The sequence below is a fragment of the Schistocerca piceifrons genome, chromosome X, assembly GCF_021461385.2.
Source record: "Schistocerca piceifrons isolate TAMUIC-IGC-003096 chromosome X, iqSchPice1.1, whole genome shotgun sequence".
NCBI classification, from domain to species: Eukaryota; Metazoa; Arthropoda; class Insecta; order Orthoptera; family Acrididae; genus Schistocerca; species Schistocerca piceifrons.
Window position 1 is genome coordinate 361282687 of NC_060149.1, and position 25074 is coordinate 361307760.

At 40.2% G+C, this 25074-nt stretch overlaps 1 protein-coding gene across 3 annotated transcripts; it reads left to right on the forward strand.

The window, feature by feature from the left end:
* Positions 1–3499: 3499 nt before the first annotated feature.
* On the forward strand, positions 3500–21913 carry LOC124721861 (NADH dehydrogenase [ubiquinone] iron-sulfur protein 6, mitochondrial). Of its 3 annotated transcripts, none has more exons than XM_047246997.1 (2): positions 3500–3551; positions 21392–21913. In XM_047246997.1, the coding sequence occupies exon 2, from the start codon at positions 21426–21428 to the stop codon at positions 21798–21800; it is 375 nt and encodes a 124-aa protein (XP_047102953.1). In that variant the 5' UTR covers positions 3500–3551; positions 21392–21425; the 3' UTR covers positions 21801–21913. The 3 variants fall into 3 exon arrangements, with proteins under 3 accessions (XP_047102953.1, XP_047102952.1, XP_047102954.1); XM_047246996.1 differs by having other exon boundaries at positions 3537–3576; XM_047246998.1 differs by lacking the exon at positions 3500–3551 and adding an exon at positions 3720–3837.
* Positions 21914–25074: the final 3161 nt, after the last annotated feature.

Consider the following 25074-nt stretch of genomic DNA (forward strand, 5'->3'; position numbering starts at 1 on the left):
GTCTGGTCTCCTTCCCCAAACAACCCCAACCAACATATTTGTAAAAATGAAGTACTAACAAAATGTCGGTTTGTTTCCGAAAGGCTTCTCAAGAGATAATGCTATATATGCTTTCACTGATCAAATATTAAATGCAATGAATAACCAAACATCACCCAGTGGGATATTTTGTGGTCTCTCAAATGCTTTTGATTGTGTGAATTGTGAAATTCTTCTAGATAAGCTTAAGTGTTGTGGTATGAGTGGGACAGTGCAAAAATGGTTTAATTTGTACTTAACTGGAAGAATGCAGAAGGTTGAAATTAACAGTACAGATAGTCTACAAAAACCAGTGGAGTCCTCTATCTGGGGAGGTATCAAGAACGGTGTCCCACAGGGTTCAGTCTTGGTTCCCTTAGTGTTCTTAACATCTATTAACGACTTGCCACTCTATATTCATGAAGATGCAAAGTTAGTTCTTTTTGCTGATGATACAAGTATAGTAATCACACCCAAGAAGCAAGAATCAGCTGAGGAAACTGCAAATAATGTCTTTCAGAAAATTATTAAGTGGTTCTCTGCAAATGGACTCTCACTAAATTTTGAGAAAACACAGTTTATACAATTCAGTACAGTAAATGGCATAACACCATTGATAAATATAGACCATGAACGGAAATCTGTTGCTAAGGTAGAATACTCAAAATTTCTGGGTGTGTGCATTGATGTGAAATTAAATTGGAAGAAACACATCGATAATCTGTTGAAACAGTTACGTTCAGCTACTTATGCTATTAGGGTTATTGCAAATTTTGGTCATAAACATATCAGTAAATTAGCCTACTATGCCTATTTTCATTCACTGCTTTCATATGGCATCATATTTTCGGGCAATTCGTAATTAAGAGAGAAAGTATTCATTGCACAAAAGCGTGTAATCAGAATAATAGCTGGAACCCACACAAGATCACCTTGCAGACATTTATTCAAGGAACTCAGGATATTCACAGTAACTTCGCAAATACATATATTCATTTATGAAATTTGTCATTAATAACCAATCCCAATTCAAAAATAACAGCAAAGTGCATAGCTACAACACTAGCAGAAAGGATGATCTTCACTATTCTGGATTAAATCTCACTTTGGCACAAAAAGGGGTGAATTATGCTACCACAAAAATCTTTGGTCATTTATCAAATAGTATTAAAAGTCTGACAGATAGCCAATCAACATTTAAAAGCAAATTAAAAGAATTTCTGAATGACAACTCCTTCTACTCAATAGATGAATTCTTAGATATGAAGTACTAAAAATAAATAATTAATTATTTTGTGTAAAGAAAACTTACGTTAAAGTGACACGTTCCACATCGGTATGAAATGTCGTATTCATGATCTACAGAACAAGGATTAATGTATGTATGTATGTATGTCTTCTTGTTTCTAATTACATATTGCACAAATTCCAGTATTCATTTCAAATATAATTTTTTAATTATAGATATTGTATGAAAGATTGTTAATAAAGGTTGCTTAAATTAAGGAAACATAACAGTTTAATGTTTTAGGGCAAAAATGAAAAACCAAATACTCTTTGTTTGGGCTATGTCCGTTGTTTTATACCACAGATGTAGCCTCACTCGAACCACAGTGATAAGTGTCATAGGAACATGAAAAACACTCATTTTCACAGTATCGAGCATATCATACAAATGCTGCATTATTACATATGCCACTGTACCAATATGAACCCAACAGAACTAATCTGGAGCCAAGTTAAGGGCCTTAGCCCAAGAAATAACAAGACTGTCAAGCTGCCAGATGCACTGCAAGTAATGCATGCAACCTTTTTACATGTAACTGCCGAACGTTGACGTAATATAGAACGGCACGTCATTTAAGAAATGGAGAAAATGCGGCGCCTGGGTGGCTTCGTGGACTCTGTTGTTGATCGACTTGTTATCAACATAGCAGAAAACAGTTTCAGAACTGAAATGTATTTCTCTAATTCGGATAAGGAAGGAGCTAATAGATTACCAGGTGACTGATTGTAATAAGCACCTTCAGTGGTTTCAGTTTTGAACAGTATGGTCAGTACGCTTTTGCACCAGACATAATCGCTCAGAAATATTACTCTGTGTTTAACTTACAGTTTTCATCATTCTTGTTAGTAATTAGAACACTACTTTAGGTGAGAACTAGAGCACTTTTATGAGCGTTTTATGCTTTCCGTCTGATCACCTAAGAAGCGTGCAGTAGTGCTGGAGTTTTGCCGAATATTATTTCATTCTCTTTAAAAATTAAATGACATTCGAAGCTATATTGTTTCTTTGCTCGTCTATTTTTGCGTCTGAACCGCAACTGCTTACACCGTCGCAGGTTAGTTGGACCAGCTGCCTTGTCAGTGCTGTCAAGTTTGGCAAACCAGCCGGTAAAGCAGTTGTCCCGCCCTATCGCTCAATATATATCTTCGTCTAACACAGCATAAAACGTATCCTTATGATTGTACTTGACTGTACTGGCCACAGCTTGGCTTCCAATACACGTGAAACTAAATCCAATGAGATTCAAACAAACGTGGAAGCATACATGGTGTAATGCTTACATCAGGTTTATTCTTATGATAAACAGAGTATATGAACATAGTGGTAGGTACATACACATCACGCAATGCTTGCTTTTCAAGAGGCGAAAATCACTAACATATATTTATAAGCAGTTAGTGTGAAAAGATAAAGGAGTACTGAACTTAGTTGCTTTTTGTTGTCCTATTATGATTTAGAAGACAGACCACATACGTGTATCGCAATATTAGGCCAAAAGCTTCGACCACCAATATCTATGGTCGAAGGCCAAAAGAGACAAAATACTCCTTCTCATTGGTTAAACAAGTTGTATGTGTTCAGTGGATTTCACTCTTTAGTATAAAATAAAATAGTCTATCTATAGGTGAGGTGGAAATTGTATTAAATATCATATTAAATGTTGCTGAGAGTGGCACTCGCTCATCATTCCACTTGATTTTATCAAAACATGGTAAAGTGCACTTACCACTACATTCCTTGGTTTCTAAGCACCTCGTATATGACATACATCTGTTATATCCACAATCATTACTGACATTGGACAAAAGGATGAAAAACGATGACCTATATCTTCCTTCAGTATATTAGTAACCTTTACATTCACGCATTTTCAGGAGCAGTTCCAGCTCAAGTATGTCATCCTATTTTCAACATATATTTGAATCACTTACACAGTTTAAATCAACATTTTAAAAATATGAGGTGAAGAACGTAACAACCTAACAGTGTTCTCCCAATACGGTAGAGGAAACTGTAATAAATGTATCTATATGCTTTGCATAATTATAATTGTGTATTGCGAAAAAATATGGTCCCTAACTCGTCTCCTATCACGTAGATGGAAGTCATGTTAAAAATAATCACTGTATTTGTTTAAATTAGAAGACGAAAATCGACTTTCGAAAACAGTTCTTGGCACTTTATCGATTATTTTCTTTCGATTAATCGTATGCAGCGCTTTCGGTGGTCTTCTCAACAACTACAGGTAATGTTTATTGTGCGGTAAAAGGGTAAGGGATTTGTAGTCGTCTGCTGCTATATTTTTTTCTAGTTTGCGTATGTTGCCTTGTTGCATGTTGCTGTTCATTATTTACGTATAATGACAGTCAGTATTGTGAAACAGGTATTTACTCTAAAATACGCTAGGTATCCATCGTTGAACAGCTATTTTTTCCAGGCCAGTAAGGGAAATGGTTATATACATTATTATCGCAAACGAAGTGCTAGGTTACTGGAACACTGTTCTCGGTGTCAAGATACCGACAATTTGAGTAAGTGACGTGGGCGCATTAAAGCACTACTTTATTCGTATTTCGGTGTTAATAGTATTTATATGCTATTGGTACCGTGACGAATTGTACAAACAGCAGTCTGTGTTTATACTCGACGAAAGTTTTACCTTTTCGCAGTCGTACAGGTCCTGCCATTGTCCTCATGTAGAGGTCATTGTGATCTATGCAGTACAAATGTCGGTATAATTAAAGACGACTTTCACCCTGAGAGCACTTGAGGAGCTGGATGAGCTGTTAAGTTTCAGAGCTGACGTTATCATTTCTTTTATCTTTCATAAATATGAAGTTGTGTTTACGTTCAGCCGATTCGGAACCACATTATGTTGGTCAGCTGATGATTTTGACGTGTAGACTTCACAGCTGATGGCTGTGTATGCATACTGGTAGAAAATAACACGGTGGTAAATGTTGGAACCATATTCCGCTTGATACTTGTTCAAATCCGTGTACCACTGTATGTTTCTCGTGGTCTTTGTGTCAACTATTCAACCCCGAGAACGAATCCTAAGAAAATGCTCTTCAGTTCAAAGCATTTATAGTTAATCTTGATTGCATGTGAAAGCTTTGGTACTTCCTTCATCCTGCCCCCACAACATTTGTACGTTAATGTCTTAATTGTTTCTTTAGATTGTTTTCAGCACAAAGAAAGAAACTGTAGTTACTGTGTAGGATGCAGTTGTGATTGGTCAGTGATTAATCATAAATTCTGACATAGTGTTACATATTTCTTTTAAAAGTAGTGTGTGTATCTTAGTAGGAGTTCATTGCGCACACACACTCTCTTTTTCTTTCTTTCTATTTCTCTCTCTATGACATTGCTTCTTTGTTATGTTGTGTGAATTAAGGCCTTTCATTTTTGACAGAAATACTTGACATGAAAATGTGGCTCCTTAGCTTTTTTTTAGATTTTTTAAATCCAGATTTTCACTTCACAGAATTGTCTGCAGTTTAAATACAGTATTAGTTTCTTTACAGAGATTGTTGCATACTATTGTGAAAAAGGGAGAAAGACACTGCAACTGTTTCCATTACTTCCAAAGTACAACCTTGACAATGTATGTACTCAAGGTATTACAGAGCACTTATTACTGAGCAAGATGGTGCAGTGGTTAGCACACTGGATTCGCGTTCGGAAGGACGACAGATCAAACACATGTCTGGCCATCCTGATTTAGGTTTCCCATGAGTTCCCTAAATCGTAACAGGAAAATTCTGGGATGGTTCTGTTAAAAGGGCATGGCCAACGTCCTTCCCCATCCTTCCCTAATCCGATAGGACTGAGGACCTCTTGTTTGGTCCTCTCCCCCTAAATCAACTGACATAGCAGTTATTATATAAATCTTCCACTTTTCCCGCATTGTAGGCCGCTATTAATAAATTTATATAAAAGTATTGAGTGTTTGAAGTAAGTGGTCTAAAATATTGCAATAAATTATGTGAAACAGGCAGTATACATAGATGTATATAAGCAGTAACTTTTCATTGCTTCATCTGTGAATGGAACACGAAAGTATATAATATCGTCACAACCAGCCATTAGCTCCGCTGCATATTGGCCACATCATACTTCTGCAGTCAAGAGGGTCTAAACTTTTTATGCAAGTTTGTCCTGCTTGTTCCTTTAAGTTTTCACTTTCTCTGCCATTATGTTATCCTCTACATATTCTATATATTTTGCATATTGTGATGAATCAAATACAGAATCTGCTTAGTTCAGCTCCCACTGTTTAGTCTTACTTTTCACCAATTTGCAGTCCATTTCCATTTCACAGCAGTTACTATTACATCCACAAACTCCTGTCTTTCCTTGTATCTCTTCATTTGCCTTGTGTCCTTTCTTACGCCCAACATACATTTTCCCATTCATCATTTGACAGCCCTCAAATTTTAGTGTTTTTTCATCTTTAACATTCATGTGTAACTTCTGTAAGGTAGTTCTGACAGTTGGTTAACATAACCAGTGAATGAACAGTTGAGTGCACATGTACATTCGAAAATTGATACCACAATTTCTGGTGAATTTTTAAACTGAAAAAAACATGTTATAGGCTATCTCGAATTGGTAAAAAAAAAAAATTGAAAAATACACACTTCAATTGTATTTACAGTGCATATAAAAAATGTAAAAGAAAACTAAGTGAATAAACAGCATTATCCACTTAGTGATCAGAAAAACACTCCTTCTCCCCCCTCCCTCTCCACCCTCCCCAAGTAAATTGATAATTTTATAAGTGCAGTTTCAGGGCCAGTTAAAACTTAATAATAATAGCACAACTGTTTAGTCAGTTATTTTTATATTTTAGTATTTAATATCATAACAGGAATGTTATAATGCAAAATAACCACAAAAAATCTCTTAAGTGCAAAAAACAGTCTCTTAAAATCAACATGAAAATAAATATAAAATAAAACACACACACACACAAACTGTAGTACAGATCATTTAAATGTAAAAATGAGTGGTTAAGGCAGATTGCATCAATGCAAATTGATAAACTTTCAGAGCATTATTCTGGCTATGGTTATTATATTTTGAGGAGAACATACAAATAAATGAATGTTAGTTATTTTGTTGTAACTTTTTTCCAATCTGGAAACTGTAATTTTCATAACAGAAGAAAATTACTCAACAATGTAAGTCTGTGAAATTCAGAAAATTATTTTGTAGATTGGCTGAGGATCTGAAATAAACTGTTTTATCTCCTCTCTCTGATACCATAATTATCTTTTCCTCTTTCTTGGGCAATTTCTAGTGTGTTGGTCCATGTATAGTGCTTATTTCAAATTCCTCTCTTTTTGTTTGTCAGTAACAATGTGTGGAAAATATTCACGTTCATAAACTACAAATACATAGGTTGTAATTACTTCTATGTCTTCAAGATTGCAATTATTAGATGCCTGAACCAGGAGTACTAAACTTTTTTCTGAATCACACAGAGATTATATCTTCATCACTTGATGCAACTTCATCTTTCCTTGCTTTCCTAACAATGTTACTCCTGGGCTACATACAGTTCTTGCTTCTGTTTCACTTCCTTTTTAATTTTTCTTCTAACTTCCTTGTTTTTTCTTAACACTTCGTGACTTCTATTTTTCTGAAGTAACCACGTAAGGAAGTTTGTGTTTTTCTTTTTCACTTTGTTATCGATCAATGAAGGTGGTCCTGTGGGCCTTCCAAATTTCTTCAGGGGTTTGATGACCTTCCTAATATGAATTTGCTAGTGGGACTTTAGAGTTCTGATGCTGAGAACTATGAATGGAGTCTGGTACATCTAAAATGAATGTTTCAGACTGAGATGTGGCTGAGATGTATTCTAAAACCATCTCTTCTGTTTGACTGTCTAAAAAACATCTCCTTTCTGGTGTTACAGAAGCATTTGCTTACAGTGCATTGTGTCCTGGTGATCTTTAAAATTTTGCTTCCAGTGGCCCCTATGAGTGAATAGTGGTTCATATCAAGTATTGTTCTGCCTTAGGCCTACTTCAATTGAATAGCTACTGCCTCCTTGTGGAATACAAAACTGGTCCTTTAATCTCAGTGGTTCTGGATTCATCAAGTAAAGCTGTTACAAAAAGTTCAGATGTATCTGTAATTCATATTCCACAATGTGTAGAAATGTATGGGCTCTGACAACATAACTTTCCCTCATCCAACGTGTTTTTCCATTTGCTCATAATGACAAATTTGTATTCATTTGTTGAAATCTACATTTTCATTGTTTAAAGGAAAGATGCCACACTTTTGAAAGCTTTATGTATTTTCATCCACTACAAATTCTAAAGCTTATTTGAAGAAAGAAGCATAATTTACCTTTGTTAATGTCTTTGCTCCACCATATTTTTGTTTCCAGCATCTTATGGTATTCTTCCCTAATGCTTGAAGTGGATGGAAAACAATAACATCACGAGGCTGGAACGATATTTGCTGTATATTGTGGAAAACTGAAAATAACTATCTTCTCCCCTGAACATGACTGACTAACTTCTAAATTTAAATGACACTTGCACCCATATAAAAGTAATAAAACAGAAAAGTTATATTTTTCCAGCAGTGAAGGATAAAAGCAGTTGGCAACATATAAAACATTTGTGCAACCATATAGTCAGACTCACTCTTTGCAAGAAGGAATGAATTCAGATGTGTGTTTTATAAACCTTTCATAAGGAAATACTACCAGTGGTTTTACAGTTTTTCCACTAGCAGAAAAATTAGCCAATACAGTGACACATTCTCTCTCTTTCCCAGAAACACTTGTAAAAAAAAGTTCATAGCCTATAATTCCTTGGGCCGAAGACTCATCCAGTTTCTGGGAAACATTCAACTCCAGTCTCATGAGTGTTTAATATTCAGTCACCATGATGATGTATGTTCTGGGAGTTTTCTTCGTGAAGGTATTTTTCACTTTCCTCAAACCAGCTTCGCATGATGCCTTCAGTCACTTATTTTTCCTTTAGATATGATTTGCACATTACAATGTAAAATAGCTGGATGTCTTTTGACCTACAATTTGTAAAGAGATTCTTCCTTCCTATCTCTATTGTAAATTTGTGCATTGTGTCTTTCACTTCATTTGGGTGTATTGGAAAAACAAATTTCACTTCTCCTAATATCCAGCCTTCAAGTGGCTGCTGTTCAGGTGTTATTAAGAGGGGGTCGGACCATCTGCCTTCCTTAAATGGTTTCGTCATTTTGATACTCTTGCATGTGGTATATTATACTGTGATAATGCTTTATTTAAAGACTATTCTAGATCTTATTGCCTCAATGCATAATCTAATTGTTTTTCTGCATATTTAGAGTGATTGTATGTTCTTCTATTTGCCTGAAAGTTCAGTTCATCATCAAGTATCTGTAAAGAAAATAGACCATCCGACTGAGCTGAGGTAACAGATGCAGTTTACAGGAAATAACCATGCATGAAACATGTCTTCAAAGTTCTTACAGATGCCTTTTTAACTATTAAATGGACTGTGGATTAATTATGAGACTGTGAACTGTTAATACATATTTACATCACATAATTATTTTTTATTAAGCTGAGTGAAATCATTTCTGGAAATCTCACAAGCCCTGTTAATACACTGGGAACCGGTACCACACCCTCCAGTGAGTGAAAATTGGGTGTTCACTAACTGGTTAGAGGCATACAGGATATTGTAAACTGAACTTAGAACATATTTGCTTTAGTAAGCAGTTCATTTAGGCCCATTTACACTTGATTTCAAGAAAGTGTTAAAAACTCACTGAATGAACACATGTCCATTTATTGGTAAATCTTGGATCTCCCCCCCCCCCCCCTCCCAACCTTGAAATACAGGATTTCTCATTTATTTTTAATCATTATAAATGTTATTTATGTTTACATATTATAAAAAACAAGCAACAGTGTTCACCAAAATATGAACATTCGCCGATAAAATGACTTGTGACACAGCTCTTATCTTAGTACTAGGCAGCAGTAACCAACAGCTACAGGTGCATCCAAAGAGGTGCAACAAAGAGTTTGCCATTTGCTACTGCTGAGGTTGTTACTTGATGTGGACGTCCAATTAACTATCTGCTGGCTCCTCTTTGGTTAGTAGAAGACAACTGAATGTGTCGGACAAAGAGTGTGTGTGTGTGTGTGTGTGTGTGTGTGTGTGTGTGGGCGGTTAAATCTTAATTTTTAAATTTATATCTTGTTTGTTTATTCATTGGTATTCGTTCACATACTTCAGTAGTTATGCTATACACCAATTACAGATGCTACATTTAAGGCATATTGCTAATTTACTTCTGGACACAGCAATCTGTTTCCCAAATGAATTCTGATTTAATACAAGAGTTAGAACCTTAATAGTGGCAACTATTTATTTACAGCTCGTACAAAATAGGTACAGGTTTCAAAGTTTTACTGGCTTTCAAAGTAGTCACAAGCATTGTGCATAACCCGTAGAGTCTTAGCAGTGCCAGTTGTCTTGACAGTTCGAGCGGTGCGGTCTATTGCCCGACGAATTTGTAGCAGTTCTGAAGTGAATGCCGTGAAGTGTTTCCTTCAGTTTAGAAATAGAGTTGAACTCACGAGAGCTTAAGTCAGGTTAATGCAGTATGTGGTATAGCACCTAGCAGCCCCATCAGTCAAACAAATCAGTAATGCCTTGCACTGTATGTGCTTGAGCACTGTCCTGCAAAATAATGGTCAGATCCTGCAGAAAGTGTCATCACTTCTGTCTCTAAGCTGGTTGTAGGTTGTGTTCCAAACATATTTCAGATTTATGGTTTGAAGCAAATTGTAAACAATAAAAGTGGGAAAAAGATTACTGATAACTCTCACGAAACCTATGAGCACAAGCAAAACATACAAAAGTATCCATGAATTGCATGAAACAGCCCAGCATTACTCTAACAATGAAAGTATTCATTCTTCGTTGCACTTATGGAAACATTGCATAGAGTTAGAAAGTAGCAGTCCTCGTGAATGTAACCTCGTTTCCATTTGCTATGCTTGTTTCACAGACACAATGACTGATGTCACAGCCTCTTAATTGTTCATGTAAGGACAGATGGTAATAATTACTCAGACTATATCACATTTGCATTTCTAGGTAGCGAAGTTTCTTCTACAAAACATCTTAAATATTAACAGCGTGGTTCTCAATTATTTTGCTAATGGGCACAGAAAAATATGTAGGGAAGATAATAGATTTAAGTTTCAAATGAGAGATCACATCCCACTAACAGATTTCTACACAAAAATAACTTTCACACAAATAGAGGAAGAAAAACAAGACAATCCAAATTCATGACATGTAAAGGAAATACAAACATGACACTCTTGCCCAACCACAATTAACTTTCAAAGCAGGATCAACATAGCACGTGGTCAAGGACATGCAAATACTTCTTACCAAACTCTACAAAATGACAATGTGGCAAAGAATACTGTGCAGATAATAAGCAACATGAATGAAAGCCATCTTAGAGATAGTAAAGTTGCCCCTTGTCATCTCCCGCTGCGGGTCCGGGGGTTAGAATAGGCCTGAGATACTCCTGCCTGACGTAAGAGGCGACTAAAAGGAGTCTCACTTGTTTTGGCCTTTATGTGATGGTCCGCTGTAGGGACTGACCTCCATTTTTCTAAATTTTCCCGAAGAGCGAGCCCATTGGGGAAGGGCACGTTACACGGTGTGCAGTGTCCATCATGCACTGAGACCTCTCGCACCCTTCGTCGGTATGGATCTGTACTTCCTCTCATTCTCCAGCTGTTGGGCAAGGTCACCCTCCTGGGTACGTTTTCCTCCATCCTCTGTGCAGTATCACTTTTGGCGCCGTCGACGATAATGGACTTCTTAACTCGTTTGCGCCTGATATCCAGGGCGGCAGTCAGTCTGTTGTGCTGGGGCCGCCATGTACTCTGTTGTTTGTAGCCCCTGACCACAAGGGATCGTTCTGTTGATACCTGTGCCATTAACTCCCCACATATGCCAAGGAGTAGATGCCCATCACCCTGGGGCATCGGGACTCCCGGCAATGGCCATCGCCAGGTGGCCTTTACTGCGGCTGGGTGGTGCCCGTGGGGAGGCCCCCTGGTTGGAGTGGGTGGTATCAGGGTGAATGACCTGCCGTGAAGTGTAGTATGTCATCTCTTGCTGGTGGTCAGACACCAACAGTCTCTAAGCGATCAAGGTCTAACTTCAGAGATAGTGTGGGGCATTTTGAGGACAAGTTTGGGGAGGTGGAGGGCTTGTCCAAAATGCAGTCAGGGTCGGTCTTGATCAATACAGCATCCTCTGCCATCCATCATGTCCCATAATAGCTTAAGTATGGTCCAGGGTATCATATTTCATTGGGTCCTTCTTTTGCAGTCTGACGATGAGCTGCATGCCAATTTAGAGTGGTGGAGGTGTCTGTTTCATCTGGTGTGTCCACCAGGGTCCAAAGGATAATCAGGTTGCCACCAGTGCCTTCATCTTGGCCTTCGAGGGTGACACATTACCCAAGGAGGTCAATGTGATGGTATACCACTGTGACATAAAGCCATATATCCATCCCTCCCCCGATGCTGTGCTTTCAGTGCTGGAAGTTCGGCCATATGTCTTTACTTCCAGTGTCACCTGTTGGGATTGTAGACGTCCCTCACATTCCAATACTCCCTGTGCCCCACCTCCCACCTGTGTCAACTGCGAAGAGCACCATTCACCTTGCTCTCCAGACTGCAGGATTCTCCAGAAAGAAAGAAAAATATTGGAATACAACACCCTGGACTGCTGACCTACACTGAGGCTAAGATAAAATATTAGAGGCTACATCCTGTGCGTATGATGTCAACCTACGCCGCCTCAACAACAGTTCTACTATCTTCCATTTCGCCACATACAGTTGGCTCTCACAGCTGTCAGACCACACTTGCCCCTTGATGGTGGGGTGCACTCCCCTCCCTGTTGCCCCTGCACAACCTACTTCAGGAGCGACACTCCACAATCATTGGGGGTGTCAGTCCCAACTTTTCAGCTGGAGAAACATGTGTTCTTTGGCTCCTCTCACCAGGAAGGGATCCCTTGGTCACTCCCTTCCCAGGTTCCTACCAGTTGCAAAGCTGACACCCTTAGTGGCTGAAGCAACCACAGGTAGCTGGTCATAGGTCTTCACGGTCCTCCTCAGTCCCTGAGACTGAATCAGTGAAGCCCTCCCACCTGGACAAACCTAAGGAGCAGCGAGAGAAACCTAAAAAGAAAATACTTCCAAGAACCAAGGCACTGCGGTGGCACCCACACTACCACTACCTACAAGCTCTGTATCTGAGGATGAGGTGGAGATTCTGGTATTCGCTGAGGGCCTAGGTCTCAATGGGCACTCAGACACAATAGATGTCAATCACACAGGTTCTCATATGGTGGCAGCAGGTGATGATGACGCTGAGGTGTAGACTGCCTCATTGAGTGTTTCATGCCTTCCCAGTCTCTGATCACGTCATCCTCCAGTGGAATAGCAGCAGTTTTTTCCACCATCTGGTTGAGCTGCGCCAACTGTTCAGTTTTACACTTGCTTTCTGCATTGCCATCTAGGAAACCTGGCTCCTGGCAATACGGAACCCTGACCTTCGCGGCTACGGGGAATATTACAAGAACCGTAGTGAATATTATGAGTGTCAGGTGGAATTTGCATCTATGTCCTGAGCTCAGTTTGTAGTGAATCTGTGCCCCTTCAAACCCCTCTTGAAGCTGTGGCTGTCGGGATAAGGACGACACAGGAAATAACTGTCTGCATTGTATATCTTCCTCCAGATAGTGCAGTACCCCTGAATGTATTGGCTGCACTGATTGATCAACTCCCTAAACCTTTCCTACTTTTTGCAGATTTTAACGTGCGTAACCCCTTGTGGGGTGGCGCCATGCTTACTGGCAGAGTTAGGGAGGTTGAAAATTTACTGTCACAACTTGACCTCTGCCTCTTAAATACAGGTGCCCCCACACATTTAATTGTGGCACATGGCACGTATTCATCCATTGATCTCTTGGTTTGCAGTCGTGGCCTTCTCCTCTCCCATTTATCCACTGGAGAGCACATGACGACTTGTGTGGCTGTGACCACTTCCCCAATATTCCTGTCACTCCCTGGTGTCATGCCCAAGGATGCCTACCCAGATGGGCTTTAAACAAGGCAGACTGGCAAGCCTTCACCTCTGCTCACATGGTGCCATCGATGTTGTCATTGAGCAGGTCACTACAACGATTGTTTCTGTGGCGGAAAACTCAATCCCTCGTTCTTTAGGGTGCCCCAGTGAAAGACAGTCCCTTGGTGGTTGCCAAAAATTACTGAGGCAATTAAAGAGCGTCTGCAAGCTGAACAGCGACATAAGCGGCACCCTTCCCTAGAGCACCTGATAGTCTCCGTGTCTGCCTTCACCAGCTTATAAAACGATGGAAACCGGAGTGTTGGGAGAGGTACATGTTGACCATTGGGTGCTGTACATCACCTTCCCAAGTCTGGACAAAGATCAAACGTCTTTTTGGGTACCAGACCCCAACAGATGTCTCTGGCAGTAACATCCAGGGCAAGTTATCTACAGACGCAAACAAGATTGCCAAGCACTTTGCTGAGCACTATGCTCAAGTCTCTGCGTTGGAGAACTGACCCCCAGCGTTTCGCACCCTCAAATGGCAGATGGAAAGGAAAATCCTCTCATTCACTACACACCACAGTGAACCCTATAATGCCCCATTTACAGAGTGGGAGCTCCTCAGCACCCTTGCACATTGCCCCGACACAGCTCCTGGGCTGGATCAGAGGCACAGTCAGATGGTTAAACATCTCTCGTGTGACTACAAGCGACATCTCCTCATCATCTTCAACTGGATCTGATGCTATGGCATCTTTCCATCACAATGGCAGGAGAGCACCATCATTCCAGTGCTCAAACTGCTTGATGTAGATAGCTACCAGCCCATCACCCTCACCAACTTTCTTTGTAAGCTGATGGAATGTATGGTGTGTCAGTGGTTGGGTTGGGTCCTGGAGTCACGTGGTCTACTGGCTCCATGTCAGAGCAGCTTCCACCAGGGTTGCTCTACCACCGATAATCTTATGTCCCTTGAGTGTACCATCCGAACAGCCTTTTCCAGACACCAACATCTGGTTGCTGCCTTTACTTTACTTACCTAAAGTATATGACATGACATGGCAACATCATATCCTTGCTACATTGTATGAGTGAGATCTCCGGCACCTGCTCCCGATTTTTATCCAAAACTTCCTGTCGCTCCATACTCTCCATGTCCGAGTCAGTGCCTCCCATAGTTTCTCCTGTATTCAGGCGAATGGTGTGCCGCAATACTCCGTATTGAGTGTGTCTCTATTTTTAGTGGCTATTAACGGTCTAGCAGCAGCTGTAGGGACATCGGTCTCACCTTCTCTGTATGTGGATGACTTCTGAATTTCATACTGCTCCTCAGTACTGGTGTTACTGAGCGGCGCCTACAGGGAGCCATGCACAAGGCACAATAATGGGCTCTAGCCCACGGTTTCTAGTTTTCAGCCGCGAAGTTGTGTGTCATGCATTTCTGTTGGTGTCACACCGTTCATCCAGAACCAGAACTTTACCTTAATGTTGATCCACTCACTGTAGTGGAGAAATATTGATTCTTAGGACTGGTTTTCAACACCCGATTGACTTGGCTACCTCACCTTTCTCAGCTTAAGCGGACGTTCTGGCAGCACCTCAATGCCCTCCGCTGCCTGAGCAACACCAACTGGGGTGCAGATTGCTCTACACTGCTGCAGCTCTACAGAACCCTTGTTCAATCCCGCCTTGACTATGGGAGTCTGGTTTACAGTTTGGCGGCACCCTCAGCATTGCTTTTACTTGAACCAGTGCACCACTGTGTCCTTCGCCTAGTGACCGGAGCTTTTGGAACAAGTCCCTCCATTGAAGGTTAGGCGTGCACAAGTGCTCGCCAGTTACATTGCACATTTCTGTAGTTGTCCTGCGCATCCAGATTACCGTCTCCTTTTCCCAACCATGGCAGTTCATCTCCCGTATCGGCGGCCCAGGTCAGGGCTTAAGATTGCGGTTGGCGTCCAGTTCCTTCTGTCTGAACTGGAGTCCTTCTCGTTACCGCCTCTCGTCAAGGTCCATTCACGTACACCTCCACGGTGTACACCTAGGCCGCAGAGTCTTCTGGACCTTTCGCATGGCCCTAAGGACTCTGTTAACCCTGCGGCTCTCCACTATCACTTTCTCTTGATTTTCGACGTGTACAGAGGCCATGAAGTGGTTTGTACCGAAGGCTCAATGGCCGATGGTCATATAGGCTTTGCGTGTGTTCATGGAGGACATATTGAACAGCACTCCTTCCCAAATGGCTGCACTGTTTTCACTGCAGAGCAGGTGGCCATATCTCATGCTCTTGAGCACATCCACTCATTCCCTGTAGTTATTTCTCCTGTGTACTGACTCTTTGAGCAGCCTACAAGCTATCGACCGGTGCTACCCTCACCATCCTTTGGCAGCATCCATTCAGGAGTCCATCTATGCCCTGAACAGTCCTGTTATTCAGTGGTGTTTGTGTGGACTCCAGGACATGTAGGAATCCCAGGCAATGAACTTGCTGACAGGCTGGCCAAACAGGCTACTCGGAAACTGCTTCTGGAGGAGGATATCTCCGAAACTGACCTGAGTTCTGTCTTACACCACGGGGTTTTTCGGCTTTGGGAGGTGGAATGGCGTGACAGTATGCACAACAAACTGCATGTCATTAAGGCGACTACAAATGTGTGGAAATCTTCCATGCGGTCCTCTCGCAGGGAATTAGTTGTCCTCTGCCGACTCCGCATTGGCCATAGGTGGCTAACACATGGTTACCTCCTCCGTTGCGAGGACCCACCTCGGTGTCACTGTGGCTCACAAATGACGGTCGTCCACCTCTTGCTGGACTGCCTACTTTTAGCAGCTCTGTGGCGGATTTTTAACTTTCCCTGCACCCTACCTTCGGTGTTGGGTGACATTGCCTCAAAAGCAGATTTAGTTTTACGTTTCATTCGTGAGGGCAGGTTTTATCATTTGATCTAAGCTTTTGCACATGTCCTTTGTCTGTTTGTGTCCTCCACCCTAGTGCTTTTAGGCTGGAGGTTTTAATGTGTTGCAGAGTGGCTGACTTCTCCTCTCCTTTTTATTCTCATGGTCAGCCAGCCATGTTAATCTGCTATCTTGTTTTGATCTCTTCTACTGTTTCTTGCATGTCTCTGTGGTTTTCTTGTCCGATTTTGTCCATTTTAGTGTTTGTTACCCTTCTGTCATTCTTGTGGTTTTCTCCTTTCTTCCAGCTGTGTTTTGTATGTTTCGATTATTTTACTCCCACCCTTGTGGAATTATTTTATCAGAACAAGGGACTGATGACCTAGCAGTTTGGTCCCTCTCCACCTCTTTTAAACCAATGAACCAACCTTGTCATTTTCCATTTTACAATAGTTATTAAGCAAAATATCAACACCTGTTCAAACAACAGATTCACACATTTCCTGTGCTGAATGTTTGTAAGAGACGCCTGATGTAAAATCATCATTGGCCATGACACAATCAAGAATTAATTTACATGTGTTTGTCATAGGTTTTAAAGCCCGAGAAAGGAATCTTAGTGTTCATCTGATAATAGTTTCGCATGAAACAAAAAGAATACATTACTATCAACAGTGGCATTTTCTGTGGATATCGCAAGCCACCTCTATCAAGATCTTTAATTAGTTTGTGCTCAGCACCACATGCCAGCTGCTTATCTATTGTTAAAAACTGAGCGCATTTACCTCACTCGAACTTCTTTATTGTGTTGTAGCAACAGTATCCAGCAATGAATGTAAGCACTGATAATTCTGGACCAGTAAGTTCCAGATCGCATTGACTAACAATTTACAAATACCTGATGCTGAGATGTCACAGTCAACGTAAAGACAATAGACTGATCACAGCTTTGTGGAGATCTAATTACAATTTTTGTAGCTGAGTCACCTTGTAAAGAAAGCTCTAACAAAGTTGATAATCTCAGCATTTTCTCTGCCTCAAATATTTGCCTCATTGACATATGGTACTGGGATCCAGATAGCTGCCAATACATTCCAAACCTGGCTTCCAAGGCATCAGTCTGAAATTTTCCAAGCAGCAAGTATGACCTTTTAAGTTCTGACAGACCATACAGTCTCAGTTCTAATAATGCACATGTTGAATGCTTGAGTGCAGTGTGTTTCTGTACTGAGCTTACCACTTGTCAAATTCGTGGAGCTCCAGTTGTCTAACCAGTTTAAAACAAATTCTAGAAATTTACACCTCTCATCATCCTTGTGGCTTGTTAGAGGCTTTGCCATTTCCTCTCCAAGTCTAAGGCCTTTCAAAGGGGACTTAACATTCGTAATTTTCCACCGTGTGCTTATTATTTCAATAATTTTCAGCAGTTCCTTCATAATTTTTAACTCCAGTAAACTGCACTTTATGTTGTCATTGAAAATTTGACAAACAAGCTTTACATTTTGTTTTTTTAATGAAGAGGGCCACAGAGCATTCATACTTAAACCATACCCAGATTTCAATAATTTGTTCATTCAATGGCAAATATGGACCTAATTGCAGAAAATGAAGCTTGCATTCTCACAGATGTGTTTTCAAAGCTGGGGAAGCAAAATGACAGAAGTACATCTTTCAAAGTCACCCAGTTATTTCTGATGCATTTATAAATGTGTACTGGGTCTGTAACATGAAACAAAGGTCTGGAATGATCTGAAGGGTGTGGGTAAGCAATACTAAGTTGTGGTGGGTTTGCAAAATTAGACAGCCTTTCTGTTCAATGAGTTATTGTCAGAACAAATACAAATAACCTTTAAACCTAAGTCTTCCTACCCAATCAATACTTTTTTAATTACATTGAACAACTGGTCAGCAGTTATTTTATTTACAGGCAGGATGTGAACAACATCTTTAAATGATGAAATTACACCTTGCACTATAAACACATGAGCAGTTGTTGCAAGAGCAATGGTATAATGTGCCACACCAACTAAATTTCCTTCTTTGTAGTCCATGGCTGGCTTAATGTGTATTTCATTTAACATGAGTGTCACAAAACAATCATGATGATTCAAGTTTGATACTTTATCCCTAATGTAAGCTAGAAAATTTGGACTGTTAGGATCAACATCAGTATTTGCACAGACGTGTCTAATAGTATTAGGATGAGGCAGAACAATATTTCCAGTGCTTCGTATGAATCTGTAAGCATGGCTTGAAAAAAAAAGCAACAAAGAAGCAAATACTAAAACATGGGGAGGAAACCTATGTTTCTCAGGAGGCGAGGAGCTTAACTGAAACTGGTTTTGTATGTATTCAACAGCAGGTTTAGTTTTCCCCTCACATTCTAAGTTATCTAACAGCTCAACAATGATGTCTTGAAGATGTTTTTCTTCCTTTTTGTGCATTAAACTTTCAACAAGTATTACAATATTGTCTAGATCATGGATATTAATACAGTTTTTGGAACTTCCTTGGAAATGATTTCACAACCCTTAACATAAATGCTTACACTGAATTCCTGATTAATAATTATTTACAAAATACGATGTGGTGTTCTTTCAGTTTATACATAAAAGACAGTATATATGAATCTTTCACTGCTTTGACCACTTTTCATTACAACACAATCAAGCGTCTTTGTCAGTTCTTGAAATGAACTGAGGGAAAACTTATTATATTCTTCTAGAGATTTAATAATGTCCCCTATGGATGCTCTCGGTGCAGCTCTGGTTTTTGGCATCACTTTGGAAATATACAAAGGGCAGTTAGGAAATTTGCTTGGGACTGCGTTCTGTCGGAGTTGTGGCTTGATTAGTGATTCCGTTAATGTAGTCCCAGTTTTCCAGTCTACTGCTTGTGTTTCCCACAATATATCATCTTTGCGGAAGTGCAAATGGCAGACCTACAAATTGAAAAATAATATACTTCACGCATGTCGCTGAAACTTGTACTGATACTTAAATGTCAACTGCCATGTACTTTCATCAATAAGTACAGCTTAAAATGAAAGGTACTGGGCACAGAATGTGTGCTAGGAACAAAATTCTCTCTTCTGATTGCAGATAACCATTCCCTTCTCGTATTCTCATCGGCTGGAAATTTAAAAATGTGAACCACCACCTCATCGTAATTACCATTACAACCAGGAACACAACACGTATTCACCATGGTGGTGATCACTTCTCAGCCACAAGCAGTATACATTTCAAAGAATAGAAAAGTTAACTACAGCTCCGAAACAGTTGTTTACATGGCTCCACGTAGAATTCCTACAGGCACCTAGATTGCACTGCTACCCATAGGTGGCACTGGCTGCATGCCTGAAGTTGATGACATCACTCACCTATTGGCAGAGAGCTGTAAGACCTTGTGATTTAAGAGGTGTTGGTCTAGCACTAACACACAGACAGGTTGGTCTATCATTGGCACCAAGCCAGAACCAGCTTTCATCGGGTAAAACAACAGACCATCACCCTGCCCCTCAATGAGCTTGTGCCTGACACCACTGAAATCGCAAATGGTGGTGGTTTGGGGTCAGGGGAACAGACGCTACAGGGGGTCTGTCTCAGAACTGCCCTTGAAGTATCCAATTTGTCACAGTTGGTCATGTCACTGTGGTTTCAGCTGCTGCTCGGATTGCTGCTGCAGATACAGTGTGATGCGCCACAGCCATATGCTGATGAACACGATGTTCACTCTCGGTAATGCTACGTGGCCATCTGGAGCCTGGTCTTCTTGCACCCATACATTCTTGTGCCCACCGCTGCCTGCATTGTCGTGTACATGGCTACGTTCTGGCCAAGTCTTACTGCAGTACCACAGAAGGAACATATAGTTACTCGTAGCCCTATTACAAGACCCCATTCAAACTCAGTGAGGTGCTGATATTGGCATCTGTCGTCGTCTTAAAGGCATTCTTGACTAACATCAACTCACCATGTCCAGTCTCATAAGTACCTAACACTCATGACTGTAACTATGTATATTTAAAGCAAATCTTTATTTGCATCCTCATAGTGCTGCTACTAATGCCACTCGTATGCTGTTGGTGCTAAATTTTAATAGACATCATCTTTCACAAGTAAAAACATGCCAACTGAATTTAGTTTGTCGCAAAACTCCTCCTTTGTGCCACAGTTTTTTTCCATCAGCGTATTATCATTGCCTATTACATTTATTTGAAAGAAAGTAAGACTTTCCATAATGTAGTGACATCATAAAGGAGAAATACTAGAGATCTTAAGCAGAGCTTAAAATGAGTTGCTGAATATGCATCCAGACCTGATTCTTGTGGCAGCCCATTTTTGTAGTTGGAATGTGGTGATAGCTGCTTTAGAATTTCTTTAAAATATGACCCCATATTTCAAGTGAGAAAGAAAGTAGGCATGATGTGCGTGCTTCCTTTCCTTACTACAGCAGGATTTCAGTGAGCAAACATATTCTGCATTCTTATTCCATTTTACATTACTTTGCAGCCATAATCCTAAGAATTTGGTGTCATACTTTTACCAATTTGTTCATCATTGATAGGGATGAATGGGATGTACATATCCTTGTTCAAAGGAGTGGAAAACATTAGTGTGATAATTTTTTACTATTTATTAAAAGCTGATTTATTCCCCCCTCCCCCCCCCCTCTCTCTCTCTCTCTCTCTCTCTCTCTCTCTCTCTCTCTCTCTCCCTACCTACCTACCTACCTACCTACCTATCTATCACTACCTATCAATCTGTCTGTCTCTCTATTTGCTTTTGTTGTTTATTAGAAACAGATGTGCGGCTGACTATCTGAAAGTCTTTCTGCACAATATAAATTCCAGGATTCAGCACTTCTGCTTGATTCCCTGTATCTTAATAATCTGCTTCTTGCTGTTTGTAATTTAGTTCTCATGATTCTTGCATATGCTTTCTACATTTAATGAAGTATTTCAAATCATATTGCCATACTTCATAGCTAAATGCATTTTGTGTCAGTCACTTTGAATGGTCTTCTTTTCTTTACAGATTCATGTAACAGGATAGCAAGATAATTCCAGGAATGGCTGCATCACTGAGCTCAAAGATCTTAGGATCCGAGCTCACAATTGTAAGAAGATTTTGCAACCATCTTAATGCAAAACGCTTTTACAGTGGTGTTGCAGAATCAGGTGATACTGTGACACATACTGGTCAAAAGTTTGAAGAAGATGACTACAGAAATGTTCGGTTCATTGGGAAAGAAAAACAAGTTAATCCAAATTTTGCAATCAAGCTGATTGCTGATACACCACCAATTCCTAAGAAAGAGCGTGTTGTAGCGTGCGATGGTGGTGGTGGTCCAACTGGTCATCCTAAAGTGTACATAAACCTTGATAAACCAGGCAACCATGCTTGTGGCTACTGTGGCCTTCGTTTCTTCAAAGAGGACCATTAGAAAAGAAGTTCTGTAGCACTTTGATAGCACAGTTTTGATGTGTTACCAATATGTCTTGTTATTAGTTACTTTTGCAAATCATGTGTACAAATAAATCTATTTAACATGATTAATCTTGCATTACTGCTTGACAAGGTTTTTGATATTAATCCAAAGTGTCTTGAAATTGCTAGTTGATATTGTACACCTGTTATTTACATTTAGAAATAAGTGCTTCAGTTCCTTAAGAAATACTTGTTGCCAACTTAATGGTAGTGTATAATATCATTCTAAGTGTTGGAGTAATGTGATATTTTTTCACTATGTCTGTACATGAGAGGTATTGCCAGTTGGATCTTGAAAGATGACAGGTTGATTGTGAGGTGGCAAAGCCAATGAATGTGAAATCATAAGAATATGGGGTGTATTTTACACACAGTGAGTTTTAGAGAGCAGTTTATTTGTGGGGTCACAGCAGAGGGATTGAATTGGTAGGTTCAGTATTGACAAAGTGGGGAAAATTTGCTGCCTTGAAACACATTGAGAGAGACCAGGTTCAAGGGCTCAGTATAAATGTAATATGACGTAATTCAACTAATGTGGAGCAAAATCAAGAACCTCCATGTCAATTACTAGGAAACCAGTAACAAGGTAACAATGTCCTTAAATCAGCAATGAAGTCCATAGAAAGAAGTAAACACTGCTGATCATGTAGTCAGTTATTTTGTGTTGATTCCTTAGACCAGGGCTTAACAACTGGCCGGTTTTGAGCACGAGTACTCGCGTCTGCTCAGGCACGTGCTCGCGAGCGGGTGCAAGGTCGTGGAGTAGGGAGGGAGGGGAAATGCGCGCGCACGTACGAATAGGACCTCAGCGTGCCTATTGAATTCGCGCCGACTGTGTAACGTTAAAAGTACTACGATCAGCTCTAACAGTCACTTTGATGGTTAAGAATCATGTCAAGTCACCGTTGTGTAACCTCAACCATGCTTTCGCAGTTCAACCCCCATTGGGAGGAATTGTATCTGTTTACAGAAAAAGATGGTGTTGCAAAATGTTTAGTATGTCACAAAACGCTGAATTCTTTTAGGAAATTTAATTTGCAGCGACATTATATGTCGTACCACGCGAATGACTGCGGAAGTGGAAAATGTGATGGACCAGATCGTGCACAGGAAGTTATTAAACTTAAAAGGAAGCTATCCGAAGAAGATCTGGATGACGAAGAGAAATCAACTGAGGCAGCTCTGAGTGAGCTACAAAATTGCTTTGTTTTTAGCAAAATCCCTGCGCCCCTTCACTGATGGCGATTTAATAAAAGATGTTTGGTAGTTGCAGCGGAACATTTGTGTCCATCTCAAGTTGAACAGTTTTGGATTGTGCCATTATCTAACATGACCATTATGCGTCGCATACAGGACATGGCAGACGACGTCCAGAGCCAGCTTGCAAATATCTATAAAGATTTTATGGCGTATTCTCTAGCTCTGGACGAAAGTGTTGATCTCACTGGAACAGCGCAGCTTTCCATATTTATTAGAGGTGTTAATAGAGATCTTCAGGTGAGGAAGGAGCTCCTCGATGTAGTAGCCATGAAAAACACTACAACCGGAAGTGATATTTTAAGTAGTGTTGAAGAGTGTTGAAAATATAGGATTGTCGTGGAATTCTTTAGTTTGTGTCTACAGACAGTGCACCAGCGATGACGGAAAAAAATTAGGTTTCGTTGCGCTGTTGAAGGAGAAAATGCAAAAACTGACCGTGCCGAATGAAATAAGGGGCGTTCACTGTGTGATCCACCAGGAAAACTTATGTGCAAAGAGTATCACTCTAAAAAATTTGATGAGTGTTGTTGTTCGTACAACCAGTTATATAAGGAAGCATGGGCTACAACACAGATAATTTAAAAACTTTCTTGAGGATGTAGAAAGCCAGTATGGTAGCCTGCCTTATTACAGCGAGGTCCGCTGGCTTAGTCGTGGCGAATTATTAAATCGAATTTTTGCCTATTAGATGAGATAAATATGTTCATGGAATTAAATAACGTGTGTGTTCCTGAATTGGAAGAGCCTTCATGGAAATGTGATCTCGCGTTCTTAGCAGATTTAATTAGCCATCTGAATGCTTTGAACATTTCACTACAAGGTAAAGATCTGCTAATTACTCATTTCATAGATAGAATACGAGCTTTTAAAATGAAATTGACACATTGGGTGAGTCAGCTGGAAACAGGAAATCTACCTCATTTTCCTAAATTATCATCCATGGAAGATGTTCACAAAGACTGTGAATGTTATTCACATAATTTAGTTGCCCTTAAGGAAGAATTTGATCAACGCTTTCAAGATATGACAGCACTAGACAGTGACTCTGATCTGTTCTCCTCTCCATATTCAGCGAATATTGAAGAGATTCGTCCTGAGCTGCAACTAGAAATTATTGACCTGCAGTGTGACAGAGAATGCAGAGACAAATTTCAGAACAAGAAAAACATTTTGGAATTTTACAGACACTTCCCTCAGGATAGATTTCCTCATTTGCACAAACTGGCGGCTACAATAATATCAGTGTTCGGTTCCACGTATGTTTGTGAACAACTGTTCTCTGCAATGAAATGTAACAAGACGCGCCTGAGAAACGCATTGTCTGATCGAAATTTAAACTGCACGCTGCGCCTACGATGCACAAGAACAATTACTCCGAACATAGACGCAATTGTAAAGGGCAAAAAGTACAAGATAACCGAGAATCCCACACTTCAGTGACACCTTTTATTGTGTAACAGTTCACAAATTAATACGAATGTAGAGGCATACACTAAGCTAATAAAATTATGTGGCACGTGTACATTCTCCTTTATTTGTGTCATTTGTCACAGTAATAATTCGTGAGTGATATCCCTGCAGGTGGCAGTGGATTTACATTGACTGGCGGCAGCTGTTGTGTGCCCCACGTGACTCTCCCCACTCTCTGCTCTGGTCCGGTAGTGGGGGTAGCGTGCTCGGGCTGCTCTGTGCTCGCGCCTTGCTGCTCACAGCTTGCTCCGCGAGCACGTATGTTGTGAAGCCCTGCTTTAGAGTCTGTAGTACCGTTTTTATTATGAATGGTCTAAAACTGAAGCATATTTATGTTTCAAGTTACAATATAAGACTTTTCATTATAAATAGGGCAAGAAAAGTTATGGCAGAATGGGAATAATTTAGGAGTACAGAATAAAACCCAAAATAGTAGAATTGTTGAATTGACCCTCCTACACACACACACACACACACACACACACACACACACACACACA

Bases quoted from the DNA above. Each gene is read 5' to 3' on its own strand.
- LOC124721861 (XM_047246997.1), top strand. From the start codon at position 21,426: ATGGCTGCATCACTGAGCTCAAAGATCTTAGGATCCGAGCTCACAATT.